General features: G+C 41.4%; 1 protein-coding gene across 1 annotated transcript in view; it reads right to left on the bottom strand.

Moving 5' to 3' along the window:
• Window positions 1-17,183, bottom strand: part of LOC141012538 (roundabout homolog 2) — an 85,128-nt gene that overhangs the window by 5,639 nt on the left and 62,306 nt on the right. Inside the window, exons 11-21 of the mRNA XM_073486048.1 lie at window positions 14,582-14,663; window positions 14,181-14,349; window positions 9,524-9,690; window positions 9,090-9,211; window positions 8,649-8,865; window positions 6,912-7,030; window positions 4,954-5,119; window positions 3,117-3,335; window positions 1,480-1,522; window positions 1,269-1,402; window positions 910-1,197 (exon numbers count right to left, since the gene is read on the bottom strand). Of these exons, the coding sequence (XP_073342149.1) occupies window positions 910-1,197; window positions 1,269-1,402; window positions 1,480-1,522; window positions 3,117-3,335; window positions 4,954-5,119; window positions 6,912-7,030; window positions 8,649-8,865; window positions 9,090-9,211; window positions 9,524-9,690; window positions 14,181-14,349; window positions 14,582-14,663 (1,726 nt within the window). The remainder of the gene's footprint in view (window positions 1-909; window positions 1,198-1,268; window positions 1,403-1,479; window positions 1,523-3,116; window positions 3,336-4,953; window positions 5,120-6,911; window positions 7,031-8,648; window positions 8,866-9,089; window positions 9,212-9,523; window positions 9,691-14,180; window positions 14,350-14,581; window positions 14,664-17,183) is intronic.

The following is a 17,183-nucleotide window of genomic DNA, read 5'->3' as shown; positions in this document are numbered from 1 at the left end:
CCCTGGGGTTGAAAGCGATGTACGCTTTTAAACAATACATTTTCTCAACTAACTGATTCCCTCTTTTGTCCTCGTTCTGCCTTTGAGAGCCTGAAGGAGCACTTGACCCTGTTAATTCCTATATGTTCTTAGCTACCGTGTGTTCCCATTCAGATCTTAAGGCAAGGTTATTATGTAAAGGACCATCTAACAAGAGGGTAAGTCAGAATGCTGTCAGAGAGAAAAACAAGAAGGAAGTAAATAAGATTTTAAATGAGTAAAATCAAATAAGAAATATTCCTTGAAGGGCTTCAAGGGCTTCCTTGTGTTTAGCTTTACTGTTGAGTGGTTATTCTGTTATGTTGTCTTGTAAACAAGGTTTTAAAGGTGCCATATAAATACAGTTATTATTATTATTATTATTATTATTATCTTTTGGGGTAAAAAAAAATAGAAATTATTATTTATTTTGACTACAGTTAAGATCAGAAGAAGATACGTTGATGGATTATCATCACAGACTGGTACATGTCATAATTTCTGTTTCATAACCAGTTAAAGTTTCCTTGTAGTGTGTTTAATTCATTGAGCTACATTTGGTGCCTGGTGTGAAGTATATATTGTATTTGCATTTACAATTTCAAAAATGATTGTAAGAAAATGCACAGGTGGGTGGACGCAGGCGTGCTGAATATATTCATGAGAGTCAAGCCGACATTTGCTCGCTTGTTCTTTAAGTATCAATATTTGTCCATAATAATGTTTGGCAGGAATAAAAACTGTGTTAACGTGCATCAAACATAGTGTATTCTTGGTCGAAAGTAACACACTAGTCCCACACTAACACTGTATTGGATCAGGGGGGAAGTAATCAGATTTCTTTCCTGTTTGATGAAATCAAAATAGATTATAGAAGCAGAAATCCCTCACCGTTGCTTTTCTTGGTGTACTGGAGCTTGGCGTACTCAGACCCAGACTGTCCAGACTGGATGGTCCACTGGTCCAGGTCCTGCTCCAGCCCCACCAGGCCACCGTTTGACAGTATGGGGTTGCTGCTGTACGGGTCCGGGCCCTGGGTGTAGGACGTGCTGGAGTAGGTGTCGTAGTACGCCAGCAGGTCGTCCTCAGCGGTGGTGTTGATGGTGCTGTAGATGGGACTGTCGTTGGACGCCGTGCTGCGTTTCTCCGTCTGGCTCGGGTAGTTCATGATACCAACTGCTGAACAGAGAGATTATCCACTCAGTAAAATGAGCCATTTCACCAGACAGTCAAAGTGGGAGAGCTCTTACAGTTGTAATATCTGTCAGAGTCCAGTTTGCCAGCGCAGCAGTTGACAGAGTCTTTGCTGTGAGTGAGGTTCGGAGTGGGCCAGGAGTCGGCGAGCCAGGGGTAGTTCCCCATGTTTGATCCTAACAAGCCCGGCCTGGAGAGAGAGCTGAGATTATATCATGCTACGTTTTCCTAATACATGAAATAAACAAATCATAATCTTTCATTTACCCTCCGTTGATGATTCCAGATCCTTCACCGTGAGCGAAGCCAACTGGAAGAAGATAAAGTTCTTGGTTATGAATCTTGTTTTACAGCAGAAACGATTAACGATTTAGTGGCATTTATGACACATTTTCACACCAGCTGAAATCAAATTAACCATTTGTATTCAACTCTCCTTTTCCATGTTTTTTACGATCCAACACAATACAATTTTTGTGCAAACATCAGGTTCTCTGGGTGACTCTCGTCTTCTCATAGAAACCGTCATTAACTACAGAAGGTATCAAACAATGATTCAGTACAGTGATATGCCTGCTGTTGTGGTCTTGACTCATATGGAAATAAAGACTGAGTCAAAATGCTGCAGATTCTGACACAAGACCGAGACCTTTAAAAAATGGGCTTGAGACCGAGACCAATCTTGACCACAACACTACTGTGACGGACAGAGAAATGGAGAAGTGAAGTCAAATTTCAGTCGGCCTTGAAGGAAGACTTCCCAGAGGCCTGCTTTTTTTCTAAAATCACCATCGAGAGGCTGACAAAGACCCCCTAAGGGGCAAAAAAATAATAAATAAACGAAAACTAACAAATATTAGTTTGAAGAAAGAATTCAAGGTTTCAAGCAATTTCTTTTCAAACGATTCACTGAAGATAAAAATATGTTGAGCTAATTTATGCCCCATTCCAAATAAACAGTGTGTCACACATGGGGTTTATGTGTCCCAATTTAATCAATATCAAACAATATAATATTACAAACACACTTTTGACCTACATATCCCAAGTAAAAGACACACAGCTGATCTATGTTTAAAATGCAGATGTCATTTGGTGAATCAATGTGTCTTCTACTGCGGCTCTGGCATCTAAATTAACAGGATCATAATAGGATCAATACTGAACTGAAACAATATAATCTCCAGTCATTAGTGCGGCAGTAATATCAAATATTTATGTAAAAATCAAGTGTTTTTCCTGAAGCTCTGGGCTTCATTGAGTATTCATGAACATGGACAAACATCTCTCAACGTCAGAAAACAACTGATGTGTTTATGTGCTCATGTGCCGAAGGCCGTTTTCTAAAATAAACCAGACGTAGCGGTTTACATATGCTTCAGTGTGTCTTCACTGTTTTCCTTTATGACTGCTTTGAAAACGACCCAGTGGGGATAAATACATTTTAATTAACTGAACGGGATTTGCAGTGAAAGTGGATGTGTTGCTTTGCAGAATAAAAACTAAAATTGAAAACATTTATCACTCCTGCAGCTGCTGCGCTCTATTAGGAACTTTGTCACTGTCGCTTATTGAAAACTAAATCTGATGGTTTGTTGTGCAACAACTGGAGCTTTTCTCTTCTCTCTTTCAGGAACATTATATATAAATATATATATAATGAATAAAATGTGACAGAGTGCGTCTGAAGGTGTCTAAAAGTCATGTCTTAAAGTCGTTTCTGCTTTCTACAGTTCATCCTTTAAGGAGTAATGTACCTGACATAAAAAGTGCTGAAATCTCAGAAAATGTGACATTCCAGAAATTCAACCTTATACGTGATATTTTACAGTTAATCCTTTGAACAGCTGTCATGATGCTTAAAACCCAGATACGACTGAAACATCAAAGCTTGTCCCACTCACCTGCTGGTGTGTATGCGAAGGACGTGGTGTAGTGTCCCAGCTGCTTCCTCCTGCGGTGTCGACAGTACATCCAGCCGCTGAAGCCCATCAGCACCAACCACGCGGCCACGCCCAGGCCTGCGATGAACGCCGGCTGCCGGATGACGTTTGTGATCTGCTCCGATATGCTGAGGTTACCGCCTTTCTTCACAGACGTCAAAGTCTTGTCAGTTGAGGGAGCTGAAAGTAAAGTTTAAGACAAAATAGAGAGCTGTCACATAACAACACAACAACAATCTAGTGACATTTTGGGGAATATATTAGTTTACTTTTCTTGCTGAGAGTTATAAGATTGACAGCACGGTTAGCACAGTAGTAGATGGTTAGCTTAGCTTAGCTTAGAACTATAACAGGAAAGGGCTGGAAACAGCTAGTCTGGCTCCGTCTAAAGGTAACAAATAGTTTGAAGTTCACTCGTGAACATGTTGAACTGAAGTGTTAACATGACATGTTGTGGTTTTACTGGCGGTGATGTGCCAGACACCAGGCACAGTGCAGAGCCCTCAGTGTCTCCACGAGGTCGGAGGTCTGCAACCTGTAGCTCCTGAGCTTCATGTGTTATGGTTTGAGTTTTTGGTTTTGACATTTCCTGTTTTATTTTGAAGTTCTGTCCTCATGTGTCATGCTTTGCTTTTAATATCCTCCCTTTGTCTGTTTTCCCACCATAGTGTTTTTCAAAGCTAGGCTTTCGCTATATGTTTTATTTATTATCAAAGTATGTTCCTTTTTAAATTCATTTTATCAAACTCAAGTAGGCCTGCATGGAGTTATGTGTTGCTACTCTTTTTCAAAGTAGGCCTCTACATGCCATTCACTTTCACAAGAGTTAAGTTTTGTGTTTTGCTGGTTATGGCATCCCCCAATGAAAATACAGTTTTCTTTATTGTAGGCTAATTGTATAATTTTATAAATGCACCAAAACATGTTATTATTGTAATGGTAATGCAAAGTTCAAGTATCTAATAAGCATAAATAGCCCGATGCAGAGTAGCCACATGTAAAAATAATAATCTTGATAGGCTAATTTAAGGCTCAAACATGTTTTGCGGCTTCAGGGAGTGTTTTTTTTTTGTTATTTTTTTTGCATGGGAGGGGGGCAAAATTGGCTCTTTTGATAGTAAAGAGGGCTTACTGCTCTGGGCTGACCCCTCCAAGGCAATGGTAGGGAAGACACTGCCTCTGTAAATCCACAAAGTGATGTGTTTGCAGTTTGTTAAGATATAATGTGTTAATGACTGCTAGTGGGAGTATCATGTTACCAGTAGACAGAGCCAGGCGAGCTGTTTCCAGGTTTTATGCTGAGCTAAGCTAACCAGCTGCTGGTTTCAGCTTCATATTCGCCACAGACGTGAGAGTGATCTTGATTTTCTCATGTAACTCCAGGCAAGAGAGTGGATAAGTGCATGTCCAAAAATGACAAACATTTCTCCAAAACTTGGCAGCAGGTGATGGATACGGAAAAAAAACTGACTGGCAAGACGTTTCATTTTAAGAATGATTTAAAACAGAGAAATGCAGTAATTGTCTGCCGGTCTGTCACCACATGTTATTCATTATCACTACTGAATACATGACAATCCAAGTATATAAAATACAGACTTAATAAACTCCTCTCTTCACTGACACTTTTTCTATTTTCACACTCAAAACATAAGTGTTGATGACGCCTCGGCTGTTTAATCACTCACACGACACAAACATCACTCCACATACAGAGTCCACCTGTGCTTAACCCACTGAGAGAGCATCTCGCCATATTTCTCTATTCGTAGTAGCTGTGACAGTCTGAGTGACTCACTGAGAAGCAGGCTGACAGGCGGGCTTTGAGCGCCCACACCCAGGCTGGTGACAGCAGCCACCACCACGGTGTAGCGGACGTCAGGCAGCAGGCCCGTCAGCAGGATGGACAGAACAGCTCCGTCCACCGTTCGGTTTATCTGGTTCTCCTGCTCCAGACACCACACCTGATCGACAGCAGACAGGGAGGTTAATGTTTGAATCTTTAAAGATAGAAACGCATAAAGACATTAATTTCTCCTGCGCGCCCCGGGGGCAAGATGTGGCCCGTTATTATAGCAAGACGGACTCACTTTTTTGGCATTGAAGCTTTATCTGGCGGCACACGGTGAAGAACGACAGCAGAGATGTCGCAGAGATTAGAGATAAAAGGGTTGTCAACGCAACGACAGTTAAAAGCCAGGTTTAAACGGCTGATGTGGCAAATATACGTGCCTGCATAACTGCAGTAAAGACATATACAGATCTGTCAAAGATCCCGTCGAGACATTTATTAAAGGGGCACTATGTAGTTTTTGAGAGTATTTAATATTTACAATATTAATGAAGTAATACAAAGTTAGAAATATCAATTTTTAGACAAGCTGTTAGCAGTGGAAAATAAGGTCCCCAGAACAAAAAGGTGGCAGGGTCCATCAAATATAAACAAAGTAAGACAGTATAAAGTGTGTTATAAACTCATTTTTTTTATTTCACAAATTTAACTGCTGGACACAAGACGTCTCCTTCACTGTAGCGTCCGTTCTCAGAGTTTGCGCACTGGAGGCTTCAAGTTTCCACATCACACTTCTATCAACAGTCTGCTGACATTAGCCACATAAGCCGCTGGTGGTACCAGACCACGTACGGCTGTCAATAAAACTGAGCAACGGTGAAATTAACTGCCTATTAACGAAACTTTCCATTTGTGAAATGAGGAATGTGTTATTTCTCAGGAGTCTTGGTTTAAACGTATACAATTAACAGGAACGTGTAATTAAAGTTTCTAAATAAAAAGCACTCGTGCAGGATATTGGTGATGTTAGTTAAAATGCTGCAGCTGGTCGAGGTGGAGCTAATTTCACGTGCTCTATTTACAGCTTGGTGATTTAATCTACGACAATTCATCACAAATCTGTAAATAATGTAGAGGAGAAAAAAGTATTTCATTTTGCCTTGAGCACTTTAGTAAATGGTCTCAGTGGCCTTCTGCCTCTGGTATAATCTGCATAATGTACAATGAATTAATGTCTTATTTATGACGTTATCCTGATGAAAGCGTATGCCGTAAAACTGATCCAACATTTACTTTTTAAGACTTTAATTCATGGGAGGCTTTTATAGGACACTGTGTGCCGTTTTTCGACAAATTGAATGTTTAAGGGGATTAGGTGTGATCCACGCCTTCGGCTGAAGAGGATCTGATATGTCATGATCAGACTTGCGCCGCTTTCTCATAACTTTCCACATGCAGACACAGATGGGGAGAATAAATCAAAAACAATGGCGCTGTCTGTTCCCTTTCAGTGTCCTTTTCTTCCTGGAATAGCAGCCTGACGATTAGTAATCAGTGTTGTGCTCATGCTCAGAGACAGATAATCAGAACTCAGTGTTTTTTCACCGAGCAAACAGATGACGGGTACAGTCAGCATTCGCAATCTGATGACAAAATTGAGTCTCTCTCGGCGGCGGCAGCAGAGCGTGTACTGCCAGCAGATATGAGGCAATGAGTAATAACTAATTGTTAATTAAAATCAGTGTTTTTCATGAGAATCCAAACTACCAATTTGGAAAACACTGAGTAATGACTGCACGAAAATAAAAACATCAGGGATCACAAGAACAATTTGTTCCACGTTGCAGTCGACGGCTGAGTCACTAATTGACGGTATTAAAAGCAGAATTAAACATCAGAGAGTGAGACAGGTGTTGTCTCGGGGGGTACGGTGTAGTCACACGCTGATAGAGCTGTCTTCTCACCTTGTACTCCAGGATGATGCCGCTCTGAATATTGTGAGGCGGCGGCTCCCAGGACACTCTGATACTGGAGCTGTTGCTGAGCTGAACCACCGATACAGCCTGTGGAGGTTCACTCAAAACTGGAGACAGAGATAAGAAGGATAATTATATTTCTATTATTATTATTCACTGATATCAGTGTTATAATGAAGCTCTGCTTTACAGGTCTGTCACTACCAGATAGTGTTCCTAATTAAGTCCAAAAAGGTTCCTTTTAAACAACTATTTAATTTGATAGCATCTTTCAGGAGAGGAGGAATGCCCTGAATAGAAAAACTGAATTTAAATCCAATTAAATATTCTTTATTTATTTATTATTGGAAGTGTTATTTGCAACAAATGCCACATATTTGCTTGTTCAGCTGACCTGCTTTGCGCTGAAATAAATACATTTTTGAATTGTTTTTATTGAATTTAATGTAAAGGGTCATATCTTTTGTCTGCCTTCTCTCGATGTAAACATTAACAGTGTCCTCCTCTGCTGAGCTGTGACGTAAGCTAGCTTAGTTAGCTTAGTAAGCTAGCCTTCGGGTGTCGGGTGTAGTTCCTGAGAAAGAAAATAGTTTCTACATGAAACTGATCACAACTGCTGAGTTTTTCTAATGTTTATTTGGCCCTGAGCAGATAGATGATTAAACAGCACTACAGGTAAGAGTGGTTTTAATTTGGGGGTGAAGAGTCTCTTTAACTCTACTTGAAATTATTTCGTTCTTCTCTTTTATGTGTTTTTCAAGGTAGTTTTCTCCAAACTGCTATCAATTCAACTTGCCAGTGTTGAAAGTGTTATTCCAAATCAAGAGAGCTCTAATCGAGGTCGTCGCTTTTGTGATGAAAAGTGGTGAGGACAAACAGGCTCAGATAAACAGACGGTCTTCAATGGTGGGGGATGAATTACACATCAGAACAGCACAATAATGTTAATTTTTCACAACTTGTGCTTTTAAAAAGTGATGGGGACAGAAGTTGAAGAGAGTTCGATGGGAAGATTGATACAATATCTCTCCCATATCCACCAGGAGCCAGTTAGCTTAGCTCGGCTGGAAAACAGCTGGAAACAACTAGTTTGATCCTGTCCAAAGGTAACAAAGTCCGTCTACCAACACCTCTAAAGCTCACTATTTAACATGTTATATCTTGTTTGTCATTCTGCAGTAAACCCAGTGTGTTGGAGGTTATTGGCCAGATTACTTTTCCAGGACTCGTCACTGGCAAATGGAGGGACCACTCCCAGAAGTTACTGCACCCGGCCAAGAACATGTTAGTGATATTTGGAGGGGCTGGTTGGCAGGTCTTTGACCCTGGTTTTAGCTGCAAGGCTAACTGAGCTAACTAGGTAACAGCAGCTACGGCTAGCTTCAGCTAGCAGGTGATTTGTTGCCTCCTAATTGTTTTGAGTATGAATTCGACAGTTTGTCAATTCTTCCATATTGCACCCTTAAATGATGACAACACTAACATTAGAGCCCCTCCGTTTGGATTGTTCGGAGGTATTCAATAACATTTCGTGACACTCGCTAAGCTAAGCTAAGCTAACTGGCTGCTGGCTTCAGCTTCACATTCAAAGCACAAATATGAACTGATCTCATCCAAAATTGAATGAGCTTACTTCTCTACTATTCCTTTAGGGACAATAATTAAAAAAAAAAAAAGATAATTGCAGTTCTATAGAAAAATGATTGATAAGCATTGATTTCTTACCCTCCTCAGGCGTACGCAGCAGAACCATGAGGCTGTCGTGTCCCTGTAACTCATTGAAGTAAGGCCGTATCTTGACCTCATACTCTGTATTGCTGTGCAGATCTACTAAGATGATACTGTGGTCAGACGTGGCCTCCACGTCCTGGACCAACCAGGAGTTGCCAATAGTCCGGTAAAATATACGATAACCCTGAACGTAGCGAGACTGAAGAGCAACCTGGAGAAAGTTGGCAAGACAAAGAGAAAAAAGATCAATAAAACATTTACATCAGTAATCAAGAGCAGAACCAGCTGTGTTTGAACCTCAAGTTAATCTGTTTGTGTCACGTAACGTTCGGAGGAGGTTTTGAAGTTAATGTTCAGAGAGATTAGCGTGTCCTCAGCACTCTGCGAGCCGACTTTGAAAAGAAGACTTTCACATCAGTCAAGTGTTCAACTCACGGTCCAAGAAATCCTGGCACTGTTCGGAGACAGAACCGCAGGCTTCTGCAGGTAGACAGACACCTCTCCTAACTCCCTCTGCACCTGTCTGTGGTCCACACCTTGTTCTGTAGGACTCCCATCTGAAACAACAAAGACATGTTCAGTCCGGGCCAAAGAAAACAGCTGAATCGCACTTATACAGCTTAAAAAAAGAAAAGCTTTTTGATGAAATTCAACATTGCTCAAGGCTGATTGCACACTGAGAAAGCAATTAGTTTGAGACTGCACATGAAAAGCAACTTTTTTCCAATCCATGTGGCACATTATCTCGGTTGCCAGCCTTACATTCAATATCTCTAATTTCCTGCTTTAAAAATAAAAACTGAAATCAAGATTATACAGCAGGACTCATGTTACGCAAGCAAGCAGTTCGTCTTGCTTATGTAACTCACCCTGCGTCCTGACAGGCTCCGAGATCGGGCTGGGGTCACTGAGGCCGTAAGAGTTGACTGCCCGGACGATGAACAGATAAACAGTGTTGGGGAAGAGTCCGATCACTGTGTGCCTCTCCTGCCTGACCTGGTCCGCCACCGTTTGCCAGGTGCTGCCCACTGATTGGCTGAGGGGGGGGAAAGGGATATTGCATTATCTCAAAACATCAATTAAAATACAACAACACCATGAGAGAGATGACAGTGTCACACTTGAAGGTCTGCATCTTTATCAGGAGGATGCTTGCTGCCTTTAAAAGGTCTCATGTTATTGATCATACAGTTAGCAGGTAGTCTTAATGTGCTGCCCTCTGTGTGAACATTTAACATGAACTCCCGTTATCTTGAGAGCACGGCTTCATTATCACGTTATCTTCAGATAAAAAGGTAATAGGTTCGATCGCAACTCATCGGAGGGAGTGGAAATGGCAGAAAGAGAGATGTTAGAAAGAGATATCTCAGGGGACCTCATGTGATGAGCACAGTCTGTATTTTACTCATATTTACTGACATTATCCTGTGGATATGATGTCAAGGCTCAGTGTAACATCAACCTTTCACTAGCTAAGTGTCTCTTCCTCAGCAGTCATATTAATAATATACTTCAGAGTCATTTTGCCCACTTTCTGCCTGTTTAACGCGCATAAATACACATTCTCAACTCATTTAGATCAATTAACAGATGCTTTGCAGCTGTACGTGAATACGACATCCTTTTGTGTCTCCCAACCTTCTCTGCCACTCACTCACAGCACAGCTGCTGACTGCAACCAAATTTCATACTTGTTCCGTTGTCAACAGCAGATTATTTTCATTATTAGTTCATGTGATGGCCCTCTGGTTTTGCCAGTGCCAGCTGAGTTGTATCTTGCCCTGAGCTGCTGTTTGTTTCCTGGCAGGCAGAGTTTTGATTAGTGCAGTCGACCAGTCCATCCAGAGGGTATTTAAGATCAGCCATCCCACTCCTCTGTTTTATTTCATCGCCGGCTCTTCCCCACATGGTTTCTTTTGTTTGGTTTTGTTTAGTTGCATTTTTTCTTTATTTTGCACCACACATTCACACATCCACTCTGACCATTTTAAAGCCGCGGTTAATTTGTTTTGTTTTGATTTATGCCAATAAAAATGATTATTTGTCTTGTGCCAGTACAACTTTCCTTTTTTCATGTCAAGTCTTGACGGTTTACCTGTCAGTTATTTTTTCAATTAACTGATAACCTGTCAAGGAAAATGGTAAAAATGTCCATCACAATTTCCCAGAGCTCAAGATGACAGTGAACCAAGATACTCAATCTTCATGTCAGTGCAAATGACATAAAACACAGAAAAACATCCTATCGTCACATTTAAAAAGCTTGAAACATAAATAAATATTCATCTTGATAAATGACTTAAACAGTAATTCGACTAATACAACTGCTTGATTGATTTACTGTCAAAACCGCTACAGTTAATCAACTTATTGTTCCAGCATGGGGTTTGGGTTTTGAAGAAACGGTTTATAATTGGAAATACACTTTTTTCTTGCTGTCTTGCTGAGTATTAGACGAAAAGCTCGATGCCACTCTTATGTATGTATGCTAAAAAGCAAAGTGCTAGCAGCCGCTCAGCTTAGCATAAAGAAGGGAGGAGGGAGCTAGCCTTGCTCAGTCCAAAGGAAACAACATCCACCTACATACATCTCAAAAGCTCACTTATTAAAAATTACAGAGCAAAAATGAAAATGTGGATTTCCCAGTCTTATGTTATGCTAAGCTAACCATCTCCTAGCTGTGGCTTCATATCCTTTTTTCTTTAACAGCAGTAATTGAATAAACAAATGACTCTCTCAGCTGCTTCTTGAGGCCTTCAGGTTCTGTGCATCTTAAATCACGTCCCTGTTCTCAGCTTGCGGACACAACGATGACGAGTTTTATTCCTCCTTTTTATTGCAGCAGGTTATAACGGCGGCTTCTGAACGAGCCCGGCGAGGACACAACGGCCCGATGCAGTGCGTGAACGGGGACTATCAAACAGCGTGAGCACAATTTAACATTTTCCTCAACTCCGTGGAGGAGAAAATGGCAAGGTAATTACAACGAGCAGGGCACAGTGTTTTTCTATCATCTGTGGTTTCTCCTTTTCCACCTTTCACACCGAATGTTCTCCTGAGAAACAGTTTTGCCATTTAAACTGAGTCATCCAGCCTCTCTGAGACGCTAGGCCTGTAAATGGGTTTCGAAGTGGGAACTACAGCTTTTACACGCATCCATCAAGATTTTCCTCTTTTAAATCGGACGTATAATTGATGCTTGGCTGTTCACAAGATGCACAAGCTACACGGAGTACTATGAGAGAGAAACGTTAGTTTGTACTTCTTCCTTTGTTCCTGCCGATGCCTGAAAACAAACACTTCCAAACAATTGGATGGTGGCTGAGCGTGCAACAGTGAGTGAATCTCCATCACCAGCTCTGCGTGCGAGCCTGCCACACCGAGCTTTCCTCTCCACACAGCGATAACTGGACTTGTGTGTTTCTACTGCTTCTGTAATGAGTGGTCTCTCCAACTGGGCTTTCTTTGCCCCGGGATAGGACAGAGCTGGCGAGCTGACCACTGCAGTAATTGTCTCCTCTTTCACTCACTGTCTGTCCCTCTAAAGCCTCTGGTTGGTTGTTAAGAGCTGCTTTGGCTCTCCTCGGGAAGCTACGGCTAAATACTGACGCAGTGAGTGTCACGGTTTCACTTCAGGACGTCACTTAACAGGACCGTCTCCCCCCTCGGGCTGAGATTAGTCATTTCCCAACTCTAATGAGTCTAAATGAAGAAGACTTCATTATCTGGGTAGAGTCAGAATATGAAGAGAATAAAAGAGAGACACAGAGAGGGTGGATACAGTTAAGACAAATCCTTTTAAGATAGTGAGACCTGAGTCAGGGGTGGAAAGTGTAACTCAGTCAACTCACTTCAAAAAGTAAATTCAGGTCAAGTCAAGTAACAGTGCATGATTAATAATACTCCTACCGAGACGAGCAAACTAGCAAAACAACCAGTCAAATGTTCTGACTGGAAATGTGCCTTTATGACAAGTGTTAAAGGAGCATTCCACCAGTTTAACACAATTTAATAGACTGGTAGCACTACAGTACACAGCCTGTGAAAAAGGTTGGGTGTTTGACTTTATCACATGCTTGATGCGTATTTAGGACTAAAAATCAGGAGATTTTTGGCTTCCATTGTAAAACTGATCCGTCTCTCCTCGAACTTTAAAGACGTGGAAGTCATTATATTCCAGCGTCAGCCAAAATAGCCTACACAGCTGCACGGCTTGGATGTAAGCCAGGAGGTATGAACTTTGTCAAGTTACTTTCAGAAGTTATTCTAAAACCTTTTTGTTATGTAACTAACAAAGACCTTCTCGGCCTCGGATCTCTTCACCCCACATAACATGAGGTCCTCAGCGGATTTGAAACATCCTGCCTGAGGATCTCTTCTGAAAAATCTACCTTTCTTCTTTCTACTTTTAGCATTTTGTTTATCTTATCCTGTGATCTTGATCGGTGCTCATGCTATCCGATGTTTTCACCTGAAAGAGCTGCATCAGTCAATAAATCGATTAGTTGATCAGACGAAAATTACTCTGTGACAATTTTGTTAATAAATTGAGTGTTTCAGACATTTCACAAACATTTTGTTGGTTCCAGCTTCTTAAATGTGAGGAGTTGCTGCTTTTCTTTGTCATTTATGTTAGTAAATAAAGATTATTTGGGTTTTGGGCTGTTGGTTGAAAGAAAGAAGCAGTTTGACTTCGTCTATTTGGGCTCTTTGATGAACATTTTTCATAATTTTTTTGAACAATAATGAAAAATAAATAAGTTGCAAGCCATATTATTTAAACGTACTTGTTTCCTTTGCTCTTTTTGTTTTTGTTTATAACGTCATGGCTTTCACTAAAGCAGCACTTTGTAACAGTGTTAGGAGAGGTGCTGTGTACATACTCTATCTGCACTTTGCCACTTCGTAATTGTATATTTTTACCTGACGTGTACTGAGTGAGTGTTTTGACTTGTAGGCCATGTCAAAGACAGATTTCCATTGCCATGTGACAAAAAATAAACATTTCTGACTCCGGTGCTGACATTAAATAGGTGATGTGTTGTTGTAACCTGAATACGACATCAGAGAAATGTCAGCATTTAATAATACTCGAGAGAAGCTCACAGTGCTCAGAATAAAATGCTGTTTTTCACCCATAATGTATCTACAAACTCATAAACATCACAAAAAATGAAGGGTTCTCCCTATTTATTAATTTTCCTAGGAATATGAATCAAACTGGTGTTGGTTTTAGTTGGAGGAAACACTTTCGTGGATCTAAAAGGTTCCTTCTGCCACGTATATCTGCACTTTCAAGGTCTAAAGACGTGAAAATGAGGCAAATCGGGCTGCAGGTTCTCAAAAATGGTAGCTGAAGTAAAATGCTGTGAGTTAAGAAAGTAGTATCCCCCAATCAGGGACTTTTGGGGGGGTTAACATAATGTCCCCAGAACTTAACATAGACCCCGGTCCCTGAGCTCCTCCAAAGGTTCAGTTTTTCCTGCGGTGGAAATGTGACTTATGTAGACTCGTGTCGCTGCTCACCTGAAGGCCTCGATGATGTAGGAGGTGACAGCGGCCCCGCCCTCGTGAGGGTTGGACTGCCAGGTGAGGGTGACGGTGCTTTTGGTCACCTCCGTCACTACGGGCTTCTGCGGAGGCCCCGGAAGCTGAATGAACTCCGAAACTCTCGATACTGAAGAGAGTCCGTCTTCTGTTATGCAAACAGAAAAGCAGGACGATTACGACAAGACAGTGAACTGATCCCGATCAAAGTTTTGTCCCAAACCGATGTGAAATTTTGTCTTTTTTACAGCTACAGCCTGTGCTCTTATAGAGAACACTGGCAGAGTGTGTAGTTTCTTGAGCGTGGAGGTGTAGTGTGAGAGTGACGGGGTGTGAAGTGTAACAGAGAGACAGCGTGTGAGTGTGAGTGGTGTGAGTACCTCTGACAGTCAACATCCCACTCCAGCTCGACTCCCCTGTGGGGCTGGTTACCACGCACGTGTACATCCCCGAGTCCGTGTCCTGTTAAACAGCAGTCAACATTTGAGACCCCGAAAAAAAAAAAGGAAAAGCCAAGAGAACAAACGCTGCGAGCGGTTTTTACTTTTTGACGGATGGTTTGGATCCGTTTGGATGACTGGAAGAACGTTTAGATCAAGAAAATCCAGTTTTTACTTATTATATGCTCAGTCTGTCTGACGGTGGAGGGGTGTGCATTTACTGAGCTACCCGTGCTTATAATGTTCGGTTACTTCCATATTATGTTACTTCTACTCCACTACATTTATCCGACCCAAGATAAATGACCCAAAGGTGGACAGAAAGTAGCTAAATATATTATATATATATAACAAATGTAACATTTTAAGTTCATATACTGAAAGTAAAGTAGGAAATGCTTCATTTTCGAGTCCATAAATTGGTTTTCAGGTTTTCAGCATGTAAGTTAGAACTACAGTAATTATGGAGAAAATAAGGATGTCCTTGAAAGCACCGCTCCATTTAAACCCAAGTAATTATCTTTTCTTCAGTAATTCATTATTGGACACTTTAATTTTTATATAAAGTACGGTGCTCACCTTTTTGATTGTTCAGTTGACCCGCTGTGCGCTGGCTAACAGACTCTTTATGTTACGCCTGCAATTATGCTAGTGAGGCAACTGAATCTCTATTTTCTCTGTAATTAGGTCCAAATGACTTACAAACGTCTTTCCATTAAACTTGAGGAGACTATTTGGAAATAATGAACATATGGCAACTCAAATATCAAATATAATGTCAGTCATAGATGATGGTGACATTTTATTGAAATCACTCGACACAGGTTACCATGCTGCACTCGGCTTTATCACTGCTGGTGATGTTTCAGTAGTCATGAGTTATACCAGAGTACTGACATCCCCTCCTTTTTTATTTATAAGGCTTATTTATAATAAGCAAGTTACCCTCCAACCTCACTCCTCTATTAAAACGTAACTCCACTTGTCAAGCCAGAATTTTAATCCCTTAATCCCTTCAAACTCGTCAGTTAAAAACCCGGCTTGGTAAATTAGCTCATTGTTTCTTCGCACAAAACAAATGGAACAAATTACAAGAGGCATTAAAATTAACTAGTGTCAGAGAGACATGTCTGTTGTTTTGTTTATCATATCCTTCCTGCTCCTGTTTGTTATTTCTTTCTCTGTCATTTTAACATTATCTTTGATTCGAAGTCATGTTTTAGGCCACCTGATGAATTTATGTCCGATATGCACTTTGACATTAGCTCTGTTTTGGTCTCCACCAACTCCTGAGGGAAATAATCTGGCTCTTTAGCTGCTAAATGCTCCACTACGTTCGCCAGCTAGTCGCTAACAATGGCCACGTTTACATTTTCCACTATTATTCAGAATTTGACACAATGTAACATGTGTATGTGTGATATACAGGTATGCTCTGTGCATTGTAAACAAACCAGCCAACAGTTAGCTAAGCTGAGGCGAAGATGCAAGCAAACAATAAAAGCCCACTTTTCTGGTCGGAAAGAAGAAACACTCCTACTTCTAAACATTACGAAAGACTTGCATATCAACAGGTTTTTGGATATGCGTAAATGTAATGTAAGGGTGACAACGAGGGAACATGACGGGAGCAAGTAAATTCCTCCATATCGCAAAAAACTGTGCATGTAAAGCTTCGTAGCGCTGAGAGGAACTGCATAAATCTCCGTGGGTTTGTTTGTCTCACTTCACACACACACATTAGATCCATCGTTAAAATAAACATACGTAACGGATACTTCTTCGACTGCTGCTGTCTGATTTCCTTATATTCAAAAGTAACCCACGCATGCCTAAACTGTGACATTTTCACTCAGCATTCGTCATCTCAGCCTCTGAAAGCTTCACCGCTACAAACCAGGAGGCACCAGGCCACACTCTACTGTACCTGCCCTCCTGTTTACATTATGAACTGTAAATGCGCGCTTCACTGCCACTCCAGGCCAGTCCTGGCTGAGAGCCAGTCTGCTGGAACCATCATCAGACCATATGAGATCATCCACCGCAGTGTTGACCTCTGGCTGACAGACAGACAGCGCAGCGTGTGGTGCAGGTGAACTTCTTTAGATGAATCCAGCTACTGCTGAAATATTGATGGCGGGTTGGGGGCATCAGCAGGGTAAATATTTTTAGTCCCTGACTCGTCATCTCCATTTCCCCTCTTTCTTGTTTCCCTTGTCATCCCCCTTGATGCCACACTAATGCATCTCTTCTGTTCCATTGAGCACATTGGCATGGCAGATTTCCCTCGCCTCGGTGGTGCACTGGACCAAAACTTAATGCTCCAAGTTTGCTGAGCAGCAGCACGGCGGCAGAAACAGGACGAGAGAGGAGGTGAATAAGCACAGTCCAGGCAGGAGGTTTAATTAAAATGCCGGTTAGATGATTAATCATCTATCGCCAGTCAATTAACGAAAAATGATGCTCCGTGCACTCGCTGACCTCCAGGTGGGGTTATAGCACAAAGGGCCCACTGACTGCTCCTCCATCAAAGCCGAACACA

Source organism: Pagrus major, chromosome 2 (genome assembly GCF_040436345.1).
Source record: "Pagrus major chromosome 2, Pma_NU_1.0".
In the NCBI taxonomy this organism is placed as follows: Eukaryota; Metazoa; Chordata; class Actinopteri; order Spariformes; family Sparidae; genus Pagrus; species Pagrus major.
This window is presented reverse-complemented; position numbering and strand designations above follow the sequence as displayed.